Source organism: Amblyomma americanum, chromosome 1 (assembly GCF_052857255.1).
Source record: "Amblyomma americanum isolate KBUSLIRL-KWMA chromosome 1, ASM5285725v1, whole genome shotgun sequence".
Lineage (NCBI taxonomy): Eukaryota > Metazoa > Arthropoda > Arachnida > Ixodida > Ixodidae > Amblyomma > Amblyomma americanum.
In genome coordinates this window covers 468,602,173-468,629,222 of record NC_135497.1, presented here as the reverse complement: position 1 = coordinate 468,629,222, position 27,050 = coordinate 468,602,173, and the positions used below count along the sequence as shown (strand labels likewise).

At 44.6% G+C, this 27,050-nt stretch overlaps 1 protein-coding gene across 4 annotated transcripts in view; it reads left to right on the top strand.

Annotated features, from left to right (window-relative positions):
- The first annotated feature begins 2,995 nt into the window (after window positions 1-2,995).
- Window positions 2,996-27,050, top strand: part of LOC144104608 (cytochrome P450 3A14-like) — a 209,938-nt gene continuing 185,883 nt past the window's right edge. For 3 of the 4 annotated variants that reach the window (XM_077637735.1, XM_077637719.1, XM_077637743.1), the window contains exon 1: window positions 2,999-3,078. Coding sequence is in view for 3 of the 4 variants with exons in the window: in XM_077637719.1 (XP_077493845.1) it covers window positions 3,020-3,078 (59 nt within the window). In the remaining variant the exon portion in view is untranslated. Of the gene's footprint in view, window positions 3,079-27,050 lie in introns of all 4 variants that reach the window. The other variant, XM_077637728.1, reaches the window with a different exon arrangement.

Genomic DNA, 27,050 nt, shown 5'->3' with positions numbered 1-27,050 from the left:
TTCCAGTGGATACCAGGACACAGTGGCGTTCTCGGAAACGACGCAGCTGACGCTCCGGCTAGATTGGCTCACGGCAGTGCCAACATTGCCCAGCTACCGTTGACAAGAGTCGACACAGTAAGACATCTGCGAATGCTGGCCGAAATGAGATTTTAGCGTCATGGCCTTCTCCTGGAAACTCCGCACGCCGTCTGCATTGCCTCGACCCCTTACTTCAACTCAGTCCTCCGTCCGGCCTGTCCCGCTGCGATGCTATGCACTTGTGTCGCCTGTGGCTGGGAGTGGCGTTTACAACTGCCTACTCTCACTTAATCGCAATGGCAGACTCTCTTGCTTGTGAGAACTGTAAGTGCGGCGAAACAACAGAACACCTACTTTTGTGACTGCCCTCGATTTCAGCGTGAGCGTGCCCTCCTGGCTGCAACACTCCGCCGCTTAAATCCTCAACCCCTTACTGCAAGATTATGGGTACTTGGAGTAAGCCTTCATAGCAGAGGACAGCTTTGAAGGCAATTTTCAGGTTCTTAAAGGACTAAGAACTGAGTGCAAGGTTGTGAACTATCAGTGTGTGCTCTGTGTACCCTACAAGTAATGGCCAACGGACACGTGAAAAAGTGATCTCCTTTTGCTCTGTCTCCTTTCTATCTCTCTCTCCGTTCTCCCTCCCACGTGTAGGGTAGCATACCGGGCGTCGCCTAGTTAACCTCCCTGCGTTTCCGTTCGCTTTCTCTCTCTCTCTCTCAAAATTACAGCACGTACAGGCATACAACCTTTGGCACAGATTTTACGACTTTTATGTCATGGGATGCCCAGACAGGTAAGGTAAGAATCGCCCTTTTTAGACACATAGGTATCGCCTCTCACAAAAAAAAAAAAATGTTTGCCCGTATCTACGCTTGGTTTTTTCAGAGTTAGAGTATTGTTATTTGGTATGCGAAAATACCACTATGCCGAATATGAATAGCTTTTTGTTATACCAGAAAAAAGTTCAACAAATTACAAATGCCTCCTTAGACTCGCACTATGCGAATAAGTTCCAGTTCTCAAGTTCTTTGAGTACTGTTGTGTATAATATTAAAAGAAATAAGCTCTTTTTCTTTCGCATTTTACACTTCTATCACAGAACACACCCTACACTGCCATGTACCGTGAAACGTTTGTAATAACCACACTTATTTATTTATTCATTTTTACTTTTTTATATTTTATTTATTATTTATTGATTCATTTATTAGATACTGCCAACTGCCACTTGGCAGTCCAGGCAGGAGTGAGTCGGAACTGCAAGTCAAAGTAACAAAAACGTGAGCTGCAAGGAGCCATGAGAAAATTGCTTATAAATGCAGACTATTGCGTCGGCAAATGCAGCTTATACTAAATTACAATAAAGCGGACACTCACATCATGAAAGGAAAGAAAAAAATGCAACAAACCGATGCAATGTTCAGCAAAAGAAAACTGGTGACTCTAAACTAATGCGCTTGAGTGCAAAGATTGCGCGGCAAAGACACAGGATTCGACCGAGGCCATACAAGCGACTTCTTGCTGTAGAGCATTGTACTCGGCTATAGTTGCAGGAAAAAACGATAAGCGATAAGCGGTGGTTTTAGTGTGTGGCATCACAATTTTTTTGCTGTGCTTTCCTTTAGTTTCTCTTGTTTTATTAAAATTGATATAGATGTCGGAATCCATTTTTGTTTCTTTATTAACGATATTAAACAAAGTTTTTAAGCGATGTAATCTGCACCGAAATTCTTGCGATGGGACGCCAGACGTGTTCTGAGATCAATAATCATCATCATCATCGAGGCTGCTCTACAATAAACATAACTAAATCCTTGCAAACAACTATTACAGCGAAGAGTAAATTGCTACGCTAAATTACATTGTACCAATTTTTTAGCACTACTCTCTTTTGCAGCATAAACAAAATTACTTTTCCTACCCTTCCGAAAGTGTTCATTGGTTAGGCTGTATTTTCGACTGCATTAAAAAGCACCTGTCTCCTATTTGTGTGGTTTGTTTCTTTACATTATTATATATTTATTCCTACTCTAATTTAGTTGTCTCGTTTGTATCATGCTTAAACTGTCACAGCTCACGTTGTCGACTTTTTCGGCTGACAAAGCCAGCCTGTCAAGCGGTCACTGTGGACCGCCTTATTTTCGTCGCCCACGGATTTTGTTAGACAAAACCTGAAATAAACATTCATCCGTACATATATAAGACAGTGCACTTGCATATCACTCCTGGCCTTGTAAGGCGGAAGCTTCACAAGCCAAAAGATTTGGCAAACCTGATTTCCTGACAGCAGCTCAAACTTGCGCGCCGCTGCGCACGTTTAATGCAGGAAGGGTGTGTAGTTTTGGGGGGGTTGGTGCGTGGCCGGTAACGGAGCCGCGCTCGCCACGTAGGCGCATTTTTTCTTCCCCTCCGGCTTGCGCCGTCCGGTATATGCTATTGCGGTGATTTACGTTGCCGCAGGTGCGTTCAGTCCCGAGCGGAGAAACCTGCGTATTGTGTGCAAGCCTTTACCAATGGCCGTGCACACAGGGCGGTCGCCTCTCTGTTCTCCGTAACGAGGGTGCTTTTGTGTTTGACAATGTGTGTGCAACACGCTCGGAAGCTCTGTATCAGCCGTCGTGGAAATGCGCTGACTAGGCTCATTTAGGTGGTAGGCAAAAAAAGCAGCTCGCCTGTCCCGTCTATTTCTCGATTTTGTTCCTTCCCGTGTCTTGCTTTGATACTGTCAGCTGCATATTTCTTTTATCAACCATTTCATCGCCGTGCGCGTGTTAATAGTAAAGTGAAGCTGCTCCTAGAGGACACGGCACATGAAATAATGCGTTCGTTCGATTTCTTTTTTTTTAACTCTGGAATACTGACGCCAAATGTGGTGTGTTTATTGTCTTTTTTATATCTTTGCTCAGCAACACGAATCGAATTGTCCTTCTGCGACAGACCTTTTTTTCCTGATTTTCTTGGCTATCAAGGCTGCCCACAGTACAGTGAAGCAGGGATGTCGGCGACAGCGGGTCTGCTGCTTCTTGTCGTCCTTCTCACGGCGCTGCTGCTCACGTAAGTGCAGGTTTGAGGTCGGCTTTGCTTGAGCAGATAGTATTATTATGCAGATCAAAGAGCGGAGGCTCCGCGACTTTCCACTCTCCGGATGGCACAAAACCTGCTCGGTCATAATATAATATGCTTCATTTCGATTTCCAAGCAGTTGACTGTTTCCCAGGAAGCTGCTGCAACGTCTGCAGCGCTAAATGTTGGAATCAAGAAAACCGTCTGGACCTCCTCAAGTCATTTATGAGCAGGACAACAGTTGGCATTTAAAGCAGGACGCAGATGAAAGACTGAACAATTATCTGACTTTTAGGTTCCAAGGCTAGGACCAATATCGTTATTCTAGGTGGCCACCTTGAAAGCTTTGAGCTCGCTGTTTAAAATAGCTAGCAGAAAACTGTACGCGTCGTTTTAACGACCCATAACGATTATAAACCTCTCCAAACAAAAACATACGTGTTCCAACGGGTTGCCTTATAGGACATGATTATGTTGAATCCGCACTTAAAATGGATCACAGACATTGCTCCGGTCTTAGTCATATTTACCTGACGTTTTGCGCGGTGAGCTAAATACCGCGATAAACGATAGAATGGGGGACATAAGTATGATTCTTTCATTATTTGGTATTACTTTGTTCTGTGTCCACGACAGCTACCGCCAACAAAGCGTAGTCTCTGACGTGGAAGTGCAGGTGCCCCAAAAGTAATTTGAAGCTCGCGAGCGGCGGACCAATTGCTCCCCATCGCGCTGTAGCACTGGTAGCGCATGAAGACAGCCAGGGTCCCGCGGACCCACCTGTAGTTCTGGTGCTCGCATGATCGCCGAGCAGGCGAAGCTGCGCTGCTTCCATCAGTGTTTGTCAGGGGCGCTTTAATTGCTTCCTGCAAGAATTTCTCGCTGGCATTGCGTGAGTCGGTGGGCGAAAGATCGCCGCGAATCAAAGCTTAATCCCTACAAATTTTGTAAAAAGCAAGAAATTATAATCATGACACAAAAGTCATAGCGGCCTAAGGGCACACTGCCAAGGAAAACTCAAGGTGCATGTCGACTGTGGTAGGTAGCAGTGTGTCTTATACGCAATATTTTGGTTGCAGAATTATGGATAAGTCACAACTGACGTTTTTTGTTTACAGAATTGATATTATTTAACTGCACTGCACTCCAACTAGATCTTTGTCTTTTATACAGGGTGTTTCATAGAAGACTTTAGAATTTACAAAAATATATTTTTGGAGGTAAAAATATGCCTTTAGCGGCATAGTATTGGCGGCATAGTATCGGCGGCCAGTGTTGGTGGCCACCGGAAATACTGTGATTCTATAAGTAGTAAGGTGGTTAACTGATTTTTGATCAACTTATTAACTATCACAGATAGGCAACAGGTTGCAATTGGCGATTTGCAGCCGGTGTTAGTAGTAGCCATTTTAATTATTTTAAATTTCAAATGCGTGATTATCCTCGGCTCTGTGGCCCATGAAATTTTGGTTACATCGCGCCAAAATACATGCGCTTTCGAGAAGCTTGAAGGAAAAGCTACTTCTCCAGCGAACGTAATTTGTAGAAATAGCCAAAATTTGTTGGGCCACAGCGCCCAGGATAACCGTATTTTCGAAATTCTCAGAATTAATATGCATGTTAGTCATGGTGGGCTGCACGTCACTCAATAATTAAGAATAATAACAGTAACAGCTAGAAATTTAACTACTCATAATTAGTTTACCAGCCTGATAGCTAGCCCGTCGTATCTGTATTCTGATTTACTACATGGCTGCAATGCGATCAGAAAAAAAAACGCTCTTTGAACTCAAAAACCCTATTTTTAAAAATTGTGGACAGAATTAGCTGAAACACCCTATATTTTCATTTCGTTTATTTATATGTTAAATACTGCCAACTGCCTCTTGGCAGTCAATACTGGAGTGGATACATTGTTCTCGAAGCATTGCCGAGTATCATTTAAAAGCGGTAAGGAAACACAAAACATGTGGCTGACAATCAGCAATGAGAGTGTGCGCATAATGTACAAAGAAAGATTTACACTTATAAAGGCCGACGGCAAAGCAAGGAGCGTCGCAAAGAAATACTTGCGGTATCAGAGATAAGCTGACATGGTCGGTACAAAATATTCAACTGAAGGCATGTCAGCAACTTCATACGGTAAGGCGTTACACTCGGATGTGGTTCTAGAGAAGAGTGAAAAGCGACAGGCGTTAGTTTGAATGTGTGTCGGTATAATTGTCCTGCTGTGCTTGCCTCTCGTTTTCCTAGGTTCGTTCAAATGCATGCACGTATGAAATTTGATCTTGGCATATTTGTTGACAGTGCTGTACATAATTTGTAGGCAGTGTAGTGTACGGCGCATTTCAAGGGTCAGGAGGTCAGTACGTATTCTAAGGTCTGAAGTAGAAATGCTTCAAGCGTGAGTGTTATAGATGAATCTGATTGCTTTCTTTTGTACCCCTTCAACGTGCTTTATGTTTTTCTTAGTATCAGAGCCCCCCCTTCAGTGTCATCGTAATCAAGCAATGCCCTAACGAGCATCGTAAACCCTGCAAGTTTTTTCACACTAGTGCAGTGCTTCACGCGGCCTTTTAAATAACCACGCCTGTGTAGTGACGCCGAAACAACATAATCCACTTGCTCGTTCCACGTTAACTTGGAGTCAGTTATAACGTGTACGTATTTAAAATTGACAACCCGCTTGACATCTGCATTATTAATTTTGTAAGTATACATTAACGGTTTTTTCTTTCCTGTGTCCATCATATGAGCACATTTTGAGACGTTTATGCTCATACGCCAAGATTGGCGCCAGTTATTAATTGCAGAAAGGTAATCACGTCAGGCAGTCTGATCCCTCATAGCCTGAGTCGCTTTGGGACGTTAAGCTCCCTAAACCTAAACCAGTGTGATCGTGCACAGATTCGATGTTCTGGTAAACTATGTAGTCGTCGGCGAAGAATCCGCATTGTACAGATGAATCTGATGAGAGCTCATTTAAATAAATCTGGAAAAGAAGAGGTCCTAGGACAGAACCTTGCGGCACTCCGGATAATACGGGGGCCGATGAGGAATTCAAGTTTTCTGTTAAGACATACTGTTTCGATCGGATAAGAATCAAGCCAGCTCAGAATTCGCTCATTTTGTAACACACTTTTTAACTTGAACAATAATCTTTTGTGACAGTCTCGATCAAATGCCTTTTCGAAGTCGAGGAAAAGTATATCAATTTGCCCACCCCCATCCAAGGCAGCCATGAGATCATTAGTAGTGTGTAGTAGCGTAAATTTGGGTAGGACACGTCGAAAACTATGCTATCTCTCAGAAAAAAAATCTTTATTTCCTAGAAATTGCTTATGTGTTTAAAAATTAAAAGGTCCATTACCTTGCTAACGGTGCACAGAAGCGAAACAGACCTGCAGTTAAAGGGGCCATTCATATTGCAGTTTTGTGCTTCAGTAATTAATACAGGAGCTTATGATTCAGTTTCAGAAATTAAGCTGCCATGGACGCGCTGTATTTTCCAAAAAATTCCATCGAAATTGTGACCGCGAGACTCCTCCCACCGGCAGCGACCGCCATATTTGAAATCTCTCGTGATGTTACTAAGGCATGCACGGAGCAACGTCCTCTGCTCTCGTTTCTGCAATACGCGCAGCGAGGTCTCATTCCGCCCTGTAATTTCGCGGGCGATCGAAGTAGCAGTCCTCCTCCATATATGAGTGACTGGTGCCGCGAATGCGCTAATAACAGTAACGCAGTTATTATTCGGTATAGGTATAGGGTCCTGTTACACTATGCCGATGGGACGCCGATCGGCGGCCGGTTGGCTCTCTGACGATCAGTCGCAAATGCCATCGCTGACGCACTGGCCTGTCAAGCTAGACCGGCGACGACGCCAGCAAGAACAACGACCGCGCATCGCAGTAGTGTAAAGAGTGAACTTAGTGGGAACTGGGAGAGTGTGGTGGGGGACTAGTTGGTATGGCATTCTATAAACTTAAGAATTTTAAAACTTATTATACCTAATCCTAGCCACGGCGACATACCCTATGTGCGCGCACCAGCGAAGATGTGCTTTCATTACGTGCCTGCATATAGAACCTATCGGCGAGGCAACTGAGCGACACTGGCAGAAAACGCCGCACGACGGTGCCGCTCGTTGCCGTCGACTGGGCTTGTGCGGCCGAGCGAAAGCTACAGACTGCGCTTGTGTACCTTATTCTTATTGAAAGAAGCGACACGAGCGGCTGCATTTCATATCTTCACAGTTAAGATCTTACTAATCAGCGGAGAACTCCTGCCAGATGCTTGAATTTCGGCGAAAGGTGGACCGTCGGCCCCTTTCGGGACGAGGCCTAGCGAGTGCGCAGGATTCGTTTGTGCGGTTTCGGTGATTGCGGAGAGCGAATTCGCAATTTTTAGCTTGTGAAAATAGCTGTCGAGCTTATTTTTGGCCACAGTGCCCACAAATCCATGATTGCCTACTTTGCAGGGCGCGAGTACAATAATGGGGAAATGCTGATATATGTGACCCGGTATGCACAGCACGTTCAGAAGGCAGCTTGCAGCAGGCGTCGGCGTCGAGAGTGGACAACAAATTTGGTAGTTTTCATTCGTTAAAATAATGTCCGAACGTATTTTTAGCTAGAGCGCTTTAAAATCAAATACTGGTGACATAAGAGGAAGCAGATACAATTAGCGGCAAGCGGCTGTCCTACGCGAAGCGTTTCCCCAGCAGGCGATACAGCATCAGCGGCGCTTATTGCCACGTTATCATAGTGTCTAAATGAGTAAAACTACAAGTTGTGAGCGATACTACGCAATATTTAAGATAAAGAGAACCCACCTTGCGTTTTATGCCAAGGAAACGAGCAGCACTGTTTGCGCAGAGACATGTAAACAACCCTAGCCCGGGGCTTCAGTTGTCGCGATCGTCGCATTCCTAGGCCACAGTGCGCACGCACAGTAAACGCTAAATGATGTACTATTATTTTCAAGCACTCATTTCGAATGCGCCGACTATTCATCGGAGCGGGCAGTGAAAGTATTCGAGTCGCGTAGGGATTTGAAAGCGGCTTGGTTCCCGCAAAAGGGTTCTACGAGCCGAAGGGAATGTATGTTCGAATTACAAATGCACACATGCAGCGGAGAAGTCGTCTCATTCGGCCCTTTTTTCTGCTTTTTTCGTGCCTCAAGGTTACTCTAGTGCCACCTTGTGATAATTTGAGTTTAATTATCGAGCCGATGAATAGCGGACAAGAAATTGGTAGCCAGCTACAAAACGCCGCGGCTTTCACGGCGCACATCGGCGAAAGCATGCACGGCACGTGCAGCTTTTCACATACGGGAGCACTTGGCTGCTCAAAAGAAACCACACTCATAACAAAAAAATACTACGTTTAAGAGCGTAAATAATAAAGCAAGTGTCCATCGATTTCTGTTTCCTCAACAATCAGAAAAGGGGGTGCCACGAGCAAGTCCGCTTTTTTAAGGATCACTGAGGTCGCGTACTAAGCTGGCGGCTTCCGAAAAGAAAACACTTAAAATTCATTTTATTTCGATCAGCTAAAAAACAGTAAACTTTTCGAGCAACCGCTGTCTACGGTGTGCTTGCAAGCACCACAACAGCGCGCAGCTGACGAAGCGGGGTGGGTATGCCCCTCTGACGTCAGCGATGAGGTTTCCAGACCAGCAAGCAGTTCGCAGAAGAAACGGAAAAACTCGTTGCAAAAATATTTACCACGCAGAATCTACTGAAGCTTGGAGGAATTTTAATTTAACAAGTTGAGAATTAAATGTGATGAGCAGGGTATGCGTGAAAATAGGCTGTCATAGCCCCTTTACTGACACTAGCCATTGTCAAAACGCCTATTTTTGAAAATTGTGGAAAGCCATGGGTGAAATACGCTGTACGTCACATTAGTATGGCGCGACACAGGGAGGTTCTCAGTACGCCGGTGTACGATGTCACAACACATATAATCGAACATGTATAGACATAAATGATGAAATGTAGCTTATTATGACCAATGAAACTTATGACCCGTAGTCATAGTCATGACCAAGTAATTCTGCAACTTGTCATGACTGAGGACTTTACAAGTAATGTAATGTAAGGTATATAAGCTAATACAAAATATGCGAAGTCATGACTCTTACTCAAAAGGCCTATGGCTTTTGTAAAGTTGTAAAGTTAATACAGATATTACCTACGATGCTGAAGCAAGGCTTAATGGTGGGCCAGTTGGTATGACATATCGAAGCCTTGTCCTGCGTAGGTTCTCGTTTTGGCCCTCGTCTTTTTCGGCTGGTAAAAATTATTCTTCGACATTACCTACGGTGGGCTACACGCTGCTCAGATATTAAGGGGCATAACAGTTAACTTTCTAACTATTCAGTTATAGTTAGCCAGCCAGCGAGTTTGGCTGAGTGGTTATGACGCTCGGCTGCTGGCCTGAAAGACGTGGGTTCGATCCCGACCGCGGCGGTCGAATTTCAATGGAGGCGAAAATCTAGAGGCCCGTGTACTGTGCGATGTCAGTGCACGTTAAAGAACCCCAGATGGTCGAAATTTCAGGGAGACATTCACTACGGCGTTCCTCATAGCATGAGTCGCTTTGGGACGTTCAACCCTCATAAACCAAACGCAACGAACCAGCGAGTTAGCACGTCTTAGCTATATTTTGATATACTACTCCCCTGACAATGTAATGCCAAAAAAAAAAAACGTTCTTCTAACTCAAACAGCCTAACTTTAAAAATTGTGTCCAGTCTTAAGTGAAACGCCCTGCATAATTCTCTCGCATTAAAATCTACCGAAGAATACTGTTGAGTGCGCTGCAGGAAAGTATGCGCGCAGGACCGAGGCATGGGAAGAATTCCGAGTTGAGAGACCCTCTGCCAGCACAGCTGGTGGCAGGCGGCTAAGAATAAAACACATTAAGAATAAATGACTGTTGCCAGAAGCGAACCACTTGAGAGCGGTCGGCGCAGGCAAGATGTGTATGAGAAAGGTTAAAATCCTATATTTGTGTGTGCACTTACATCCCGGACAACTCGCGGTGCTTCCAAAGGAAGTGGAAGCCCCGTTCTCGACGCCTACCACTCAGAGGAAAGGCTGATAATGAACTGAACTTCACATATTGATTTCTCGAATTCGAGATCAATGGTGAATTGTGGATGAGAAGTTTAGAAAAGCCTAGGCTAGGAAAATGCGGCAGTGCTTCACATCAGATCATTGTCTGCAAGAAGTTTAGGATGAACATTTGCAGCGCTAGCAAGCTACAGTGTAATTCATACCTAGAACAGCGCTGGAACACGACGACGGACGAAAGTAAAGATGGACGCATGTGCTTGTAGACAGACAGCGTCTGTTTTTGGCCTTAATTTTGTCCGTCGTCTCATTCCCAGGAATGCAGTACCAACTATGCCGACGCCTTGCTCGTGTGAAGTGTAATTCAGCTGTGACATCTGGTGGCATTTCGATTCACCACGCCACATGAGTAGCAAACGTACATGGCGACTGCGAACGCGGAGAATAGCACGCAAGGTGCTCACGCTCGCTTATTTTTGGTGCCACATTATGGCTGACGCCCTTGCACGCCAACTGCCTCCACTCCCCTCACGTGGCGAAAGATTGCACAAGGATCGACGCTGTAAGAGGTGCGGAGGCGACCACGACTTTAAAATCTGCAAGGCCGATTTTGCTTGCGCCAATTGCGGTGGTGATCATCCAGCGCGTTTCGGAGGCTGCCTCTTCCTTGTGAGCGCTCTGCACCGTCGAATATCCTTTAATGCTGGTCCCAAAACCCAACCGACTGAGACGCTTGTCCCAGGATTGGACGAGTTCCCAGTGTTGGAGTCTGATGTTGCGTTACCCAGCAATGTCCCTAGGAGATCTAAGTCCAGCAAGACGTCAAGGTTCAGTGCGCGCGAGTCGGTTGTTCGACCACCAGCAAAAAGTGTCCATGTACCTTAGCGACCGGATCACAGCCAGACTAGACGGCAAAGGGGACTCTCTATGCAGAAGTGACAAAAAACCCACTACTGCGGCCACGAGTGTGTCCCCGTCGGCATCTTTTGTCGTGTTGTGAGTGCGTTGGGCAAAATAAGGAGCTCAAAAATCAAGGTATGCCTGACCTTCTTCATGTTTTGTTTGGTGCCCTGCGTCCACATGTTCCAGCGATGGCGCCTGATAACCTGAAGAACTTCCTACACCTGGTGCTTTCTTTTGAGTCCCTAATTACCACCTTCGCAGCGAATTTCCTTGCGATCTAACATAGATGGGGTTAAACATCGTGGATCTCATATACATCGAAAATTGCCGTTTATATTGCAGTTGAACTGCTCTAGGATATTAAGTCGGTTAGCTGAACTAAATCTATCCTTGAAACAGACGTGTTCCAGTATTCGCCCTGTCAAAAGCTGGCCTGTCAAGCGGGAGACGTTTGACTGGATATGTCGCCCATAAAAACTGCAGCATAAAGTCACTTCCTGCAGGAATTCCCGCTCTTTACATAAGAAAGGCAATCCCACATGTTTCTCTAAGCGTTGCCGATCTTTGCACGGATGACATTGAGGTAGTGGCTGTAAGAATACAGCTCGGCTCCCGAACCCTTTCTATTGCATTCGTGTACGTGTCCCCGGGCAAGAAGGTAGCATTGGATTTGTTTCTACAGTAGCTCTACGACCGCTGCCCTGCTCCTCGAATCACCTGCGGTGATTTCAACGCCCATCATGCCGTCTGGGGTGAGAGGAACACGGACTCCCATGGACGCAAACTCGTAGACGTTATTGACAGTTTCGACCTGTGTGTTTCCAATGAAGGGAGCCCCATTTTCTGCCGTCCTCCATCCTCAGCGACAGCCATAGACCTGACAGCGCATTCACCTGACGTCCGCATGAGGTGATCAACAGCGCCTGACCGCATGGGAAGCGATCACTATCCGATTTTTTGTTTGCTTTCGACTTTCGTATGCATCGTCCTGAAATTAGCATTGTGGTCAACTGGGACAAGTACAGAGAGCACCTAGAACGTGTTCCTGGTCTTGTTGTTGACAAAATGATTTCTAGTAAGCTAGCAGCAACTACGGCGGTAGAGTTACCTGATCATTTTCCGGCCCCGGATTTAAAACTCAGGAACTTTTGCGAAGCGAGAAGGACGGAGTACCAACTCGTGCGGAAGAAGGACTACAGGCGACTGAAGACGACATTCAATAGGCTGAATTCTGCCATTAGACGACACACGAACAAGCTGTACAGGTCGCAATGGGCCTCATTCTGCGCTAGTTTGACTGTGTTCTCACCGATGACGAGAATATAGCGAGTTATTGGCAGCCTTGCTGGAGAATCTCGCCCTTCGAAGCCTTTTGAAGCTCTTGCAATACGCAAGGAAAAACCTAATGCGTGCTTGGCAGAGGAATTTGCAGACGCACTCGTACGTGCTAATTCTGGAATAGATAAATATACACCATCTGCTTCCTCCAGGTCTATCATGGACGTCTCATTCACGCTTCGTGAGCTACAGACTGCGCTCAGTGGCCGGCGGTGCCGGTGTGCACCAGCTCCCGACGGCATCACCAATGAAATGCTGAATAATATACCCTTGCAACTCAGGAAGGACCTCCTCAACTTCATCAATAGAGTTTGGAAGACTGCCCTGGCAATGTTCCTCTGTCATGCCTCGTATCACCCTGTGTCATTGACCTCCTGTGTAGCTAATTTGATGGAGAAGCTGGTAAATGAATGAACGCTTATCGTGGTGGCTTGAGGACAGCAAGGCACTGCCAACATGTATGACAGGATTCCGCCGAGGTCTTAGTGCCCAAGATAGCGTCCTAGACTTGGTGAGCCGCATTCAACACTAGAGAACCTTCGGCCTTTCCACCGTAGCCATTTTTCTTGACGTAGCGAAAGCTTACAATAACGTGCTTCAGAGCTCAATTCTAAACAGTTTGCAAGGCATGGGCATACAGGGCCATATGGTAAGATTCATTTACAAGTTTATTAGTGATCGCGCGGTTTCGTGTACGGTTAGGGAGTACGTTAAGCACCGAAAGGGTTCTATCGCGAGGTGTGCCTCAAGGCAGTGTTCTTTCCCCACGCTCTTTAACACCGTAATGGCTGGCCTTCCCGATTCGTTGAAAAAAGTTGCAGGCAAGTGCGTATGTCAGTATATGCTGACGTCATCTCTATTTGGATTACTGGCTACCAAAACAAGCGATTAGCCCTGATAGCTCGACAGTCTCTACTTTTGGCACAAGCTTACCTTCAAGGTGTGGGATTGTCTCTGTCATTGGAAAAATCCAGCTTTGTTCTGCTTACAGGTGTAGGAAGAAGTCAAGCGCGGTTGAAGATAGACCTCGGTCACTCTTGCATCCGTCAATTCAACCACACGCGTTTCCAGGGCGTCATTATTGACTCCCGTCTACAGTGGCGGAAAGCTGTAGACGCGATTGTTTATATCTGCGCGACTCAATGTGATCTGTAGAATTGCACGTGAGCAATGGGGAAACCATCCTTCTTCAATGGTCAAACTTCATGAAGTGCTGGTGGTCAGTCGCATAATGTATCAATTACCTTTCATTTCTCCCTAGGCATCACAACTTGAGCGTCGCGAAGTTGTTCACAAAAAAGCCTAAGAAGAGCCATTGGAGTTCCCCAGGCGGCTGCGAATAAGGCAGTACTTTATGAGTCTATATCGAAACCTCTTAGCCTTGTCGCTTCTGAGAGACTACTAATGCAGCTTGGCCGCCTAGGAGAGACGGCATCTGGGCGATCACTTCTCCAGCGGCTCTGCAAGAGATATGACTCGATGCCTTACTTGGCACACAATACTCTTAGTTCTTTAAGCCTTAATGTCGGAACGCAAAGGAAACGGTTGAAACCCCCCTGGTCTTTTCCGACCCTCGACTGTAAGGTCACAATTCCCCATGTGAGCGCAAAGCGCAGCTCTCCTTTGCCAGCAACGCGTTCGCTTGTACTTGAACACTTGGAAACATTGTATGCCAACCATCTTCAAATTTTCACGGATGGTTCTGTGGACAAGGTCAAACAAGCTAGCGCTGCGGCTTTTTACATTTCTTCTTTGGACTGTAATTGGTCCGTACGCTTTACTGCTGTCTTATTCTTCACAACGGCTGAAAGTTTTACTATTGATGGGGCTTTACGGAAGTTAGGGTCTTGTCCAGCTCAAGCTGTAGTCATCCTAACTGATTCAAAATCTGCCCTTCAGAGGCTAGAACACGGATTCTCTACTGACGCCTTGTCTATAATCTCTCTGCGCTTGGTGCAGAATCTGCACAGCAGAGGCTTTATTCTATATTTCCAATGGGTGCTCTCTCACATCGGAGTCAACGGTAATGAGGTGGCAGACAATCTCTCCCATAAAGCTGTCTGAAGGATTCCATCAAAGAAAGTACCTCAAGATGGAAACGTCTCTACAGGAAAACCGTGTTCGATCATTTGAGTACCCTGTGGAGTGCGCGCCACAAGCCATGTGTTACCAAGGGACTGAGAAGATACCAGGCGACCCTACTACATCGAATTCGCACGGCCTCTGCTCGCACTCCTGCCTGGTTGCATAAGACGGGTATAGCATCATCTCCACTCGGTTCTTTATGTGGTGTGAGCGGGGATATCGAATATTACATTATGTACTGCCCAGAGCACAACGCGGAAAGATATGTGCATGATGTTCGCTTCCTTCAAGAAGACAGGAACCCGTTACAGTACAATCCAGGACATTGTCTACCCGAGTCGAAACCAGACATTCAGAAGGGAGGCCGCACGCCTTCTTTTAACATTTCTGCAGGACACGGATCTTGTTTAGGAATAGTGACAGCAGGAACGGACTATGGCCTACTGTGATTGAATGTGTGCTTAGATGGTGTCTTCCGGAGTGGACTACGTTATACTGTGAGGTAATGTGTGTATAGGTTGTGGCACTACAATGGCCTATGTTCTACTGTGACTGAGTATGTGCATAGATGGTGACTTCTGGAGTGGACTGTGATGTGGACTGTGTGGATTGATTGTGTGCATAGATGGTGACTACGGGAGAGAATGTGTGTTTTTATAAAAAACTGCACATAGCGGGGTAGACGCTACAGGCTTTAGGATATTGTTAATATAGAAGAGACGCTACGGTGGAGCAATTGCCGGCAGATAAAGCAAGGCTAACCCCACCTGTAGCAATCAACACCTCAAGTCAAGTCAACCCAACTCATCAGTGACTCGTCGGTGAAAATTACTTTCATATGAACCGTGCTATAAAACTACGTGAACATTTTTGTCCTACCTTAGTTCATATGCAGTCAATAGCTCAAAATCCCCGAATATTGTTCGTGTGTACATTGACAAGAAAAAAGCCTCATGTAGGCATATCTAAGCAACCTTGCGTTCGAGTTCCGATAGTTCCGAGAATTGAGAGCAGCTTTGTTTTGCGCGTACTCAAATTTCGCTCGTACGTTCTCGCACGTACTCGACGATCGTAACGACAGCGTTAAGGACACGCTTGTATCAAATAAACGCAGCCAATTACGCAAGCACATGTGCGCCATCTGTTGTTAAACTGTACTGAAAACGTATTCTAAAATGTCGCCCCATGGGATATGTGTACTTAACGATAAGTAATTTCAATGCGTCTGTGCAGCCTATTTCCCAAAGTCCATGATTTCGCCCTTTAGTATGGAAAGATATAGATTTTTCACACAATCTTGGAGGCCGCAGCTCAGGAGAGGGTACAAAATAATACACAGGTATGCAACCGCTGCGCAACGTTTTTCTCACACGGCGGGATCTGCAGCGTTAATGATGGTTGCCGTCGAACACCAGGAATCGCCAGTTAAGGCATCGTTAAGTTATATATTCCTTGACGGCGACTGCGTTATCTTCCGCTGCGGTACTCTCTCTTGGTTGCTGAGCTGGCATTACGCCAGCTCTGCTTTAGGACCTGACTTCATTGTGAACCATTTTTTCCTTTTATAAAATTTCGTTCCTTTTAAATTTCTTGTGGGACTATAACACAAGTACTCTGCAGATTTCCCGCAGTGAATGCATTCAGTATACTTTATGAACAGCCTACTGTACGATGCAGCGCATTTCGATTTCCTAGCTTCTCCTCCAAAATAACCCAGCATGAGCATTTACTTTGTTGTTAACATCGCCGCTCCAGGTTAAATTGGCTTCGAATAGGTTAGATGGGCTGTTTTTCTTGAGGCCTTTAAATAACTTCACTCTCGTTTTGAGCATATATAATTCAGATCAGATGGAGTTCAGGTGGTTAGCTCCCAAGCAGCATGATATGCTTGTACTATCTATTCACATGTTGATCATCATCATCAGCCCATTGCAGGGCAAAGGCCTCTCCCATGTCTCTTCAATTAATCCTCTCCTTTGCCAGGTGCTGCCGGCATATATTACGTTGAAAACATTTGCAGCCAGTATTTCTGTGAAGACATGCATTATAACTTTTATATTTAAAATTTTGCAATACTTCACCATTGGAAACTTTTGGAGATGTTACCGATATTCAACGCATTTAAAAAAAAAACTACACACTTTTCATTTCCTTGCTCTTGTCGAAGCTTTTTAGAGCTCAAGTTTTTAACGCATGGCACTGTGTAGATCAAACCGTTGGTGGATGCATGTGCACAGCCGCATTGACGGAAAACGTTCTGGATGCTTGAGTCAGCCAGTTCGTTGTCTTAGTGGCCCCAACAAGAACCCTCACTCATCCTTCCTTTCTTCTGCGTGAAAGCACACTATGTCAAAATGAAGTGTGCAGCACTGAAAAGTTTTATTTCACCGATTTGCTGTGCGTGATTGTTTTTTTTTTCAAAGAGCAAGGTATGTGAAGGCAGCATTGCAAGATCACTCAGTGCTGTCCAGTGCCGACTCACATAATAATGATTGACTTCAAAAGACGCAAAGTTCTATGTATTAATGTATACCACGGAACCACACAATGCAGCCTGTATGATTCCGTTTTATTTTTAATTCACCCATAAGAATACATCAAATCCAAATGGTCACATGCATACCTGCATATGATGTGCTCACCAGATAGCTTGTACCAAATACTTATCGGCCAATTATTTTCAAACTCTATATTACCGTACCTTCAAGGCCTGGAAGGTGTCATGGACGGTGGGCGTGTTCAAGGAAGTCAGAAAAAAAGGAATATGCAAAAATTTGTCCAGAAAGTACAACCTAAAGGCAAGGAGAAAAATATGTTGAAAATTTAGGAGCGAGGACTCAGTTCACGATGGTTTTCCTGAAGGATCAGGTAGTAGGTGTCAGTTCTGATTTCGTCAAAGAAATACTGGCTGTACAAATATAGAATGAAAGGATAAAACGAACTTAGTTGTTTTTAACTTGTTTATTGGCGAAGACTAATATGTGAGTTGTCCTGGGTTGCATAATGTTGAAGCACGCTGAAGTTTAAGCAGTATTTGTGTTCGACAGAGGAGTAAGTTGAGATACGATTGGGTCTGAGAGGAAGTTGTTATTGATGTAAACAGCAAAATACTTGTAGACGTGATGTTCTCTGGCATACCTCTCCTATTCTGCAGCAAAATATTTTAGGCAGGTTAGAAAAGCATGATATAGATGTAACTTTACACTTAGATTATTTGATGACTGTTAGCTTTAGCTGACACCTATCAGAGACGTTTTCTAGATCAAAGCTGTGCTAGGGGATTATCCTTCGAACGCAATCTGTGTAAATATGTGCGGTTCACTAGAGCTAACAATGTCCTGAAATCCAGCAATTGAAAGCTTGGACTAGCTTGTCATACTATAAGCGGTACTATAGATACCCATATGTCAGGCGACCACTATGGGCCACAACTTCATGAAGCTTACTTTCGTCGACAAGGAAAATCAGCATGTTTGAGTCTGAGTCAATAGCAATTAGCGAACTCTCTCTGGCATAAACATGGTTTACCCTGATCATGCGTTTTTTGCTGCTATAACTGCCTATTCTCCCACATTCCTTTTAAGCCATTTCCCTTGCGCAGCTCTATATCGGTGGGTCCTCCAAGACATCTTTTTGGTTACAGGCGCGAAAAGAGACACAACACAAGGTAGAAAGACGGGACGGAGCGCCACTCACAACTGATTTATTTGAAGGCAACACGGACAAATATATACCATCGTACACGCAAGAGACAGGTATAGTAGTGTGTCTTCCCTACCTCTTCCAATTCTGCTAGAGGACAATATTGAAAATGTTTAGTGTATTGTCCAGAAAACATGCCTGGACATGAATCTTCCTACCATTCCAACACCCTTTCTAGTTCACGCCCCCTCCCCCTCATCGGGCCTTCCTCCTCGGAGCGAAGACACTATTTAAACCCCGCCAATGATGAACGCATTGCCCAGACTAAGACAAGTCTTCTTGTCGAAACGTTGGAAAGCCAGCCTGAGGGTTTCACTCCCTTGTTCGCTTTGTGATAATCATAAACCATCACTCGCCTTCTCTATAGCACGCTCGAATATATGTATATTTAAATTTTCTCTCGTTTTTAACCAGGCTAGCCCCCATTATCACCTTCCCGTGTTCGCTCACCCTGATTTTGTTGGTCCGTTCGCACACGGACACGCCTCCTGCATAATACTCCTCTCACGCGGGCAAGTTTAGTGACACTCACAAAGTGCACTTCCATTGAACAAATGACACTTTCGGTGCGCGCTGTCACACGGAAGAAAAACTGGCAGTGCCTTAGTTCGGTTATGCCAGGATATACGTAGCGAGAGGTACGTTTCCCTGGCTGCGCTTGCTGTGGTCACTGTATGTTTAGCAATGAGAGACATATAGGCTCCATCTCGGTCTCTCTGCGCCCTATATTACTCTCGGCAGTCTGGCATCTCAGTTTGGCAAGGCGTTCCTCTCTCTGTTCGGGCGTCTCCGCTGCTCTCTTCGCCTGCTTCGCCTTATTCGACTCTTTGTTGCGTAGCCAACCTCACGATTTGACAACCTCACGATCGGAGGAGTTAATCTTCTCTTTTCTATACCGCCGTTTAGCAGCGGCTGGACTGTCCTTCTCTTTATTCATATCAAACGTTGTGATACAGCCGCCCATTACATCTCCGCCTTTTATACGCAATGCTGCGCAAACGCTCGGTGCGCTAAGTTCCGACGGTGCATCGGGCGCGCGGCAGCGGCGACGACGAAGCGCATGCCGCACCTACTGCTACTCTACGGTCGCCATGTTAACGACGCATGCGCACAACTGGCCTTTCCCAACCACCACGAAATGCTCGACTGATAGTCCAGTGTATCTCTCGCTACGAAAGAAGTGTCATTTGCAAATGAAGGCAGCAGAGACAGATATGTTGCAGCACCTTTGAGAAAATATTTCTTTTCGAGCAAATACATCGAAAATACAATTTTGTCGCGCATCTAATCACTCCGAGTTCATTCCCAGTTTTATTTTGACAACTGAATAAATGTTAACTACAAAAACATCACCATCCGAGACAAGTAAGACCCTGGCACAGGGTGTTTCGAATGCCTTCCAACCAAACGTCATTCAACTCGACTGCCGCCTTGTGCTGTTAAACGAATTTTTTAACATCATTCGGCTGAGATACATTCCAGTCAACAGAGCACCACGATGACATTCAGGATTCTGGGATACCTCCAAAACTCCAACAATGCCTGCACTTCCCGCACTTGTCAACAGCCCTTGCCATCGCTTCGCCCCGCCCACTGCACTGCCGGACTGCTTCGTGTCTGCGGATGTTGATTTTCATGTGTGTTGTTCGCTTTTTTCTGCTTCCTTTTTAGCAAATAATTTGTGTACGCGCTGAATTAGTGCTTGAAGGTCATAATACACCGCACTGAACATTTACCGCATAAGCGCGACATTTAAGAATACACCGATGAGGACCACTGCACTCCAGTACTCTTGTTTATATCGCTGTTTAAAACAGCTAGTGCTCGTTTCCATGGCATAAAACGCATGCAACGCATTGCTTATCTTAAACAATCCTAATTTGTACCGTTTTACTCTTTCTTGTTCACGCAGTGCGGCAACACTGTGGGAAGCGCCGATACTAATGCGCTCCTGGGGAACACTTGTTAGCCAGGTTGCTCACAACCCGTGGGACCGGCGCTTTTCGCTAAGCGTCCCTGGCTTCTTCGATGAGGCACACTTTATTTTGAATCAGTTTATTCAGAAGTATGTTCCGTGACCATTCGCGTTAATTAAAACGGCCTTATCTGTTATCCACAAGCGACGGCGACGACGGCTGCGTAAACTATTGAGCGGCAGTGTGGATCCCACTGTCGCTTCCCGTTCAGTGCATGCGCGTGCTCTAATGTAAGCAACAGTCGTGTTCAGGTCATTTTTGTCAATACTGCACTTTTTGTCCACTTGCGTTCAATAAAAATTGTGAATTCACTCTACAGTATCACGGAAATTGCGCACATGAACATTGCAGACAAATTAGGCCTATCACGGAAGGCTGTCGTCGTCACTTACAGAGCGGGAGTAGCTGTTCATGGGCGCATCTTCTTTCGTTGCTGATGATTTCGAAACATGTTCTCACTAAAAGCCACACCCAGGAAAATAGGATGCAGATTTTAGTACTTTTTAGTTCTCAATTTTTTTTTTATTCTCGGAGCACTGCTGTTGAGAATACACACTCGCCTTGCCGGACCAAAAGTGAAGTGAGTTCGCCAAGCTCACTGCGGGGAAAGTGGTTGCTCCAGCGAGTGTCACTAAATCTCATCGTGCGACACTGCGCGAATGAAACTTTAGGCCAATGTCACTCCTGGAAGTGCCTCTGAATGCACCCGTGCAACAGGGGTATAACAATAAAGCCAACCCTGACGACATTGAAAACCACGTAAGCGTGCACCGTGAAAGTGACCATTTCATAGGGGTTCGAAATAGGTAGCAGGTAACCTAGACATTCATTGCTTTCTAAGCACGGTCCCGTTGCGAGAATAAAAGAAGCGTTCTGTGGATCCTCTTCTGTTTCGTTCGATGTTGGCGCATTTCGTGACCGGGCTTTGTCTACAAAGGCACTCTGTGGCCCTAAATTCATCGCAAGATAGTTGCTCAGTGGCTGACATGCAGGAAGAGAAAAGAATTTCCACGAGTATGTGGACTTTCCCGGTTGATCAACATAGCCGAAATGGCTGCATATACAGCCATGTAAGCGCGACAGATGCCCAGGCTTGTTTCTGAATGTAAAGAATTGTTTCACAGACAGTACACTTTAACGAGAGGAAAGGCAGATGGTCGGCTGCCAAAATGTGCTCTTAGTCAGCTACTTTATATGGACGAAAGCGGAAGCAATGGGTGAGGTAGACTGTAAAAAGTGAGCGGTGATGTCATAATACAATCAGTTACATAGTGTGAGTGGACGAAGAATGGTGAAAATGTTCCCTTATGAAAATGGTCTATACACTGTCTATAGACCTATAGACTTTTTATAGACTCTATAGCCCCCTATAGACTACTTTTTTCAATAGACAGTCTATAGAGATTCTATAGACTGAAGTCTATAACCGTGTCAATTTCCTTTTATCTATAGATGGTCCATAGACCATCTATAGACAAAAGTCTATAACAGACAATATTCCTTTCTCTATAGACAGTGAATAGATTGTTTATAGACTAAAGTCTATAACCGCCTTATTTCCTTTTGTCCATAGACTGTCTATAGACCATCTATAGACTAAAGTCTTTAACAGCCACAACTTTCCTTTGTCTATAGACGGTCAGTATTTATATTTATTTATATTTATATACAATACTGCCAGTCTCAGTAAGGGACCGTAGCAGGTGGACAAGCAGTACAATATAATGTTCAAAACACAAAAGAGAAATTACAAGCAGATCAACAAAAAGAGAACTCTTACAATACGTGTTACATAACTACTAGTAGGCAGGTTACTAAAGAATATCTTTAAGAATAAGAACTGTAACAAAAAAGAAAACAAGTACAGTAGCAGTCATTCATGCCAGCAAGCATGCTAGTATTCGAAATATTTAACAATAGGAACTTGAAGAAAGCGAAAAAAAGGTAACGGGTGGCAATAGACAATGCAATCATCCTTAAAAGTAACATAGTATCAAGAGATGTAATTGTTGGGCAGTCATCTGGTAAGATGTAGGACTGTTGGCACATTACTGATTCTTGTTACATTCTACTAATCTTGAAGTGAAGGAACATAGTGAGTCCTACATGGTAATCGATGCATCGAGTCGATTCCATTCGCTAATGGCTAAAGGAAAGAAAGAATGCTTGAGAGTGTTCGTTCGGCATGAGTATTCAGTTAGCGTGTGCGCATGTTTGTGCCGCGAATGTCGTGACTGAGAAGCATGCGTATTTAAACACATCTATACTGTAGTTGTTGTGTAGTAATTGATATAAAAACTTCAGGCGGGATTCTTCTGCCCTAGATGATAGTGATGGAAGGCCAGATGATGCGGCAAGATCGGTAGGTGAGTCAGAGGGTTTGTATTTGTTATGAATGAACCTTACAGCTTTTCGTTGCACCTTGTCAAGCCGAGTGATATTAGTGATTGATTGTGGGAACCAAACAGTTCTTGCGTATTCTAAAATTGGCCTCACGAGGGTAGTGTAGGCAAACAGTTTGGTGTTTTGAGGGGCCAGACGTAGGCATCTCCTAAGAAAGAACAGCTTTCGCAAGGCAGGAGAGGTAACATTGGATATATGTGCGTCCCATCTTAGGTCAGAAGTTAAGGTTAACCCTAGGTATTTATGTTCAGAAACCCTTGAAAGCGTTGATTCTTTGATACTGTAGGCATAGTTTTATGGCTGTTTTTTCCTGGTGACTGTCATGCAAACTGATTTTTTATTGTTTAATGTCATCTGCCAAGTTTTACACCATTCAACAATTGTGTTAAGAGAGCTGCATAGCACAAAGTGGTCTTCAGGATTTTTTATCGTTTTGTACAGAATGCAATCATCGGCGAAAAGTTTTATGTTACACTCAATATTGTTGGCAATATTGTTGATGAAAACTAAGAACAACACTGGTCCTAGGACAGATCCCTGCGGGACTCCTGATGTAACGGGAACTGTTCTTGATTGAACTTGTTCGAAAGTTACAAATTGTGAGCGGTTCGTCAAAAAATCTGTGATCCAGTGTAAGACTTGGCCATCTCCAATTATGATGCGTAGTTTTATTATTAGTTTGTTGTGGCTTACACTGTCAAATACTTTAGAGAAGTCTAGTAGTGTTATGTCTGTTTGACTGCAGTCGTCAATACTAAGGGCTAGGTCATGCACAACGTCTGTTAGTTGCGTGACAGTTGATAAGCCACGACGAAAGCCATTTTGATGGGGTGATAATAGGTTTTCCGTCTCCAGAAAGTGCTTTAAGTGTTTTGCTATAATGGGCTCCATGATTTTGCACGACGTACTGGTGAGAGAAATGGGTCGATATTAGAGGGTGAGTTTGTATCTCCGGATTTATGAATCAGTAGCACTTTTGCTTTTTGGCAATCGTCGGGTAGCTTCGAAGTTGATAAAGACTTGCGAAAAATGATACCGAGATATTTACTGCACCATTCTGCATATTGTTTAAGGAACTGATTTGGGATGTCGTCTGGACCACTTGCTTTCTTTATGTCTAGGTTTAGCAGCAAGTTAAAAACACCTTCATCTGATATGTGGACAGGACCAATACCTGGCGTAGATGTGCAGGAACTGTTAGGGAGAATGCCGTCATCTTTTGTAAAAACAGATTTAAAGAAATCGTTGTGCATGTTAGCTTTCGTCTGTTTTTTCTTCATGGACAGGTTGGATGTGGCTGTTTTATCTTTGCGAAAATATTTCCAAAATCTATGAGGATTATTCTTAAGAAGTGTAGGGAAGGTCACGTTAAAATACTGTTCCTTTGCATGCTTTGATATTTCTTTTAGCCTTGCGACTGCACTGGCTAGTTTCAATGATTTGGTACCATTTTGCCCCTTTTCTTTAATTGATCTACGGAGCCGCTTGACTTGCCGTTGTGCATGAATGACGTCCCTTGTAATCCACGGGTTGTTTTTCTTAGCCCATATTATTTTTCGCGGAACGAATGCACCTACACAGTAGGTTGCCGTATTTCTAAACTGCTCCCACAAGGTGTGCACTTCAGTGGTCTCACGCGAAGCAGTGTCGAAAAATGATTGGAATTCGTGCGCTAGGTGTGTTACAATACTAGTGTCGTCTGCTTTAGCAAAATTAGTTACGGTCTGTATGCTTTTCTGATATATTATACTGCTTTGTAATGGTAATCGGCAGGTAGGTATACTGTGGTCCGAGATGCCTTCTATGACGTCAACCTGAGCACGGGTTTCAGGAAAGTGTTCACTGATTAGTATCAAATCTAGGATATTACCAGTTGTTCCTTGTGTACGTGTGGATGTTGAAACAATTTGATGAAGAATAAAACTGAACATTACATCGATGAGGGCCTCTGAAGCTGTTGATGTATATTGCATTGTTGTCCAATTTATGTCGGGGAGGCTGAAATCACCCATGATAATAATTCGCGAATTTCAGGAATGGTACTGAAGGAATTCCTGAATTGCAGTTATGGCTTCATGTCCAGTAGGAGGACTTCTATAAATGCAGCCGGCAATTATGTCTGTACCTTTACAAATAATCTTGCAGAAAACAGCTTCTGCGCATGGAACTTCAGGGAGAATAACAAAAGGTAGCTGCCTTCTAATCAGTATTGCCACGCCCCCTCCCCGTGAACCACGGTCTTTTCTGATGACGGAGTAGTTTGGTGGAGCGATTTCGTGTCTTGAAATTTCAGGTGAAAGCCATGTTTCGGTGATTCCAATTTTGTCTGGTTCATGACAAAGTAAGAGACTTTCAAGTGACTGCGTTTTGTTCACTATGCTTCTTGCTTTTATATTTATGATGTACAGTTCTTTAACTGAGTTTTCTGAGGAGTCACTCGAGGGCTGAATTCTGTGTCCTTTTTTTGCATAGGAACTCTGCTATTTTTTTCTTCGTCCCAAAAATAAACGCGCTTATTTATGATCAGTTTGTCAAAGGACAGCGCAACCTTTTCTTTACTTTCTCGTTCTTGTTTGGCGCTCGCCCACAGTTTCTTTCTAACATCTCGAACTCTGGCAGAAAATGTTCACCGATAGCGTATTTTGTGTCTTTTAGTTTGAATCCGTTTCTCAGTATTAGCCTGTTTTGTCTCGAATCTAGCAACTTCATAACTACTGGCCTAGTCTTGTTTTTTCCCTGTCTACCTAGCCTGTGAATTCGCTCAATGGCGACAGCTTCTAGTTCGAGGGTATCTTGTACTATAATTTTGTTCACTCTTTGGTCAAGACTTTCATTAGTTTCTTCTTCCTCCTCCGGCAGTCCGTATATAATTAAGTTGGACCGTCTGCCTCGATTTTCAAGCCCATCGATTTCCTTTTCCATTGTTTCAATTACGCGATCCATGCGTGAAATTTCGTTTTGGCAGGTGGCCAGTTTCTTTTCAAGCTGTGATAGGGCATCAAGCTTCTTGTCTATATCAACGAGGCGTACTTCCTTTATGTCTTTTATGTCGCTAGCGATATCTTTGAGTTGTTTGGCAATTTGGGTTAGATCCGGGTCTGGATTAGTTTTAATATCTCCACCTAGGAGCAACAACTTGCGCAATACCACAGCGATACAAGACAATTGCTGCGTGCACGGCAGCACGAACAAAAAGGGGTCACTTGAGCGGACACATTTACCAAATAGTTTTCTCACCTGCACAATATAGAGAAACGGGTTATTGCTCCGCATCCTGGTAGTGCTGCCGTGCCCAATACTAGCAGATTCTTTGTAGCGCGTATATATATGCCAGTTTGGTGGCGCTTGCAGCAGGTCATGTGCTCCGATGAGCGCACTTATAGCTGTTGGCCACTGGAACGGGCAATCTTGTGCTGTCAGCGATGGCAGAATGCGCACGTGGAAGCTGGTGGTTCCGGCTGACTGTGCTATAATCTTCACGGGTCCTTCGTGGCTGGGGGTGCTGACTGGAAGCAGTGCACCGAAGACGATCTACACAATATAGAGGAACGGGTTATTGCTCCGCATCCTGGTAGTGCTGCCGTGCTGCCCAAGTAGACTGTTTATAGGCTAAAGTCTATACCTGTCTTATTTCCTTTTGTCCATAGACAATCTACAGATGATCTATAGACTAAAGCCTATAACCGCCATAATTTCCTTTTGTCTATAGAAAATCTATAAACCATGTATAGACTAAAGTCTATAACAGCCTTATTTTCTTTTGTCTATAAATAATCTGTAAACCATCTATAGACTAAAGATTATAACCGCCTTAGCAGCCATTTGTCTATAGACGGCCTATAAAGAATTTATAGACGAAATTCTCTAATCGCCTTAATTTGCTATCGTCTACTGACAATCTTTAGACTGCATATAGACTATTGTCTATAGACATATTGTCTATTGTTTATAAGAATCCCAATTTTATATAACAATGTATACACTGCCTTTCGACTAAGTCCATAAAATATCCATTTCTTTTCGCACTGCATGCTGAGTAGAACTGCATCGGGCCGCCGCGGTGGCTAAGTGGTTATGGCGCTCGGCTGCTGACCCGAAAGACGCGGGTTCGATGCCAGCCGCGCGGTCGAATTTCGATGCAGTCGAAATTCTTGATGCCCGTGTAGTGTGCGATGTCACTGCACGTTAAAGAACCCCAGGCTGTCGAAATTTCCGGAGTATTTCAGTACGGCGTCCCCCATTGCCTGAGTTGGCATGGGACGTTAAACCCCCACGAACCAAACTGCATCGGGTGACCGCAACTATTGCCAGAGTCCTCCGCTTCCTTTGCTATTTCAGATGTCAAAAAAATATTGTCCGACGACAATGCAATACCTTCCTGTATATTGTTTTCAGAAGCTTTGAAAAGCTAACTTTCCTTAAACCGCGCAGCCGCCGCGGTGGGGTTCGAACCCGGGAACTCCGGATCAGTAGTC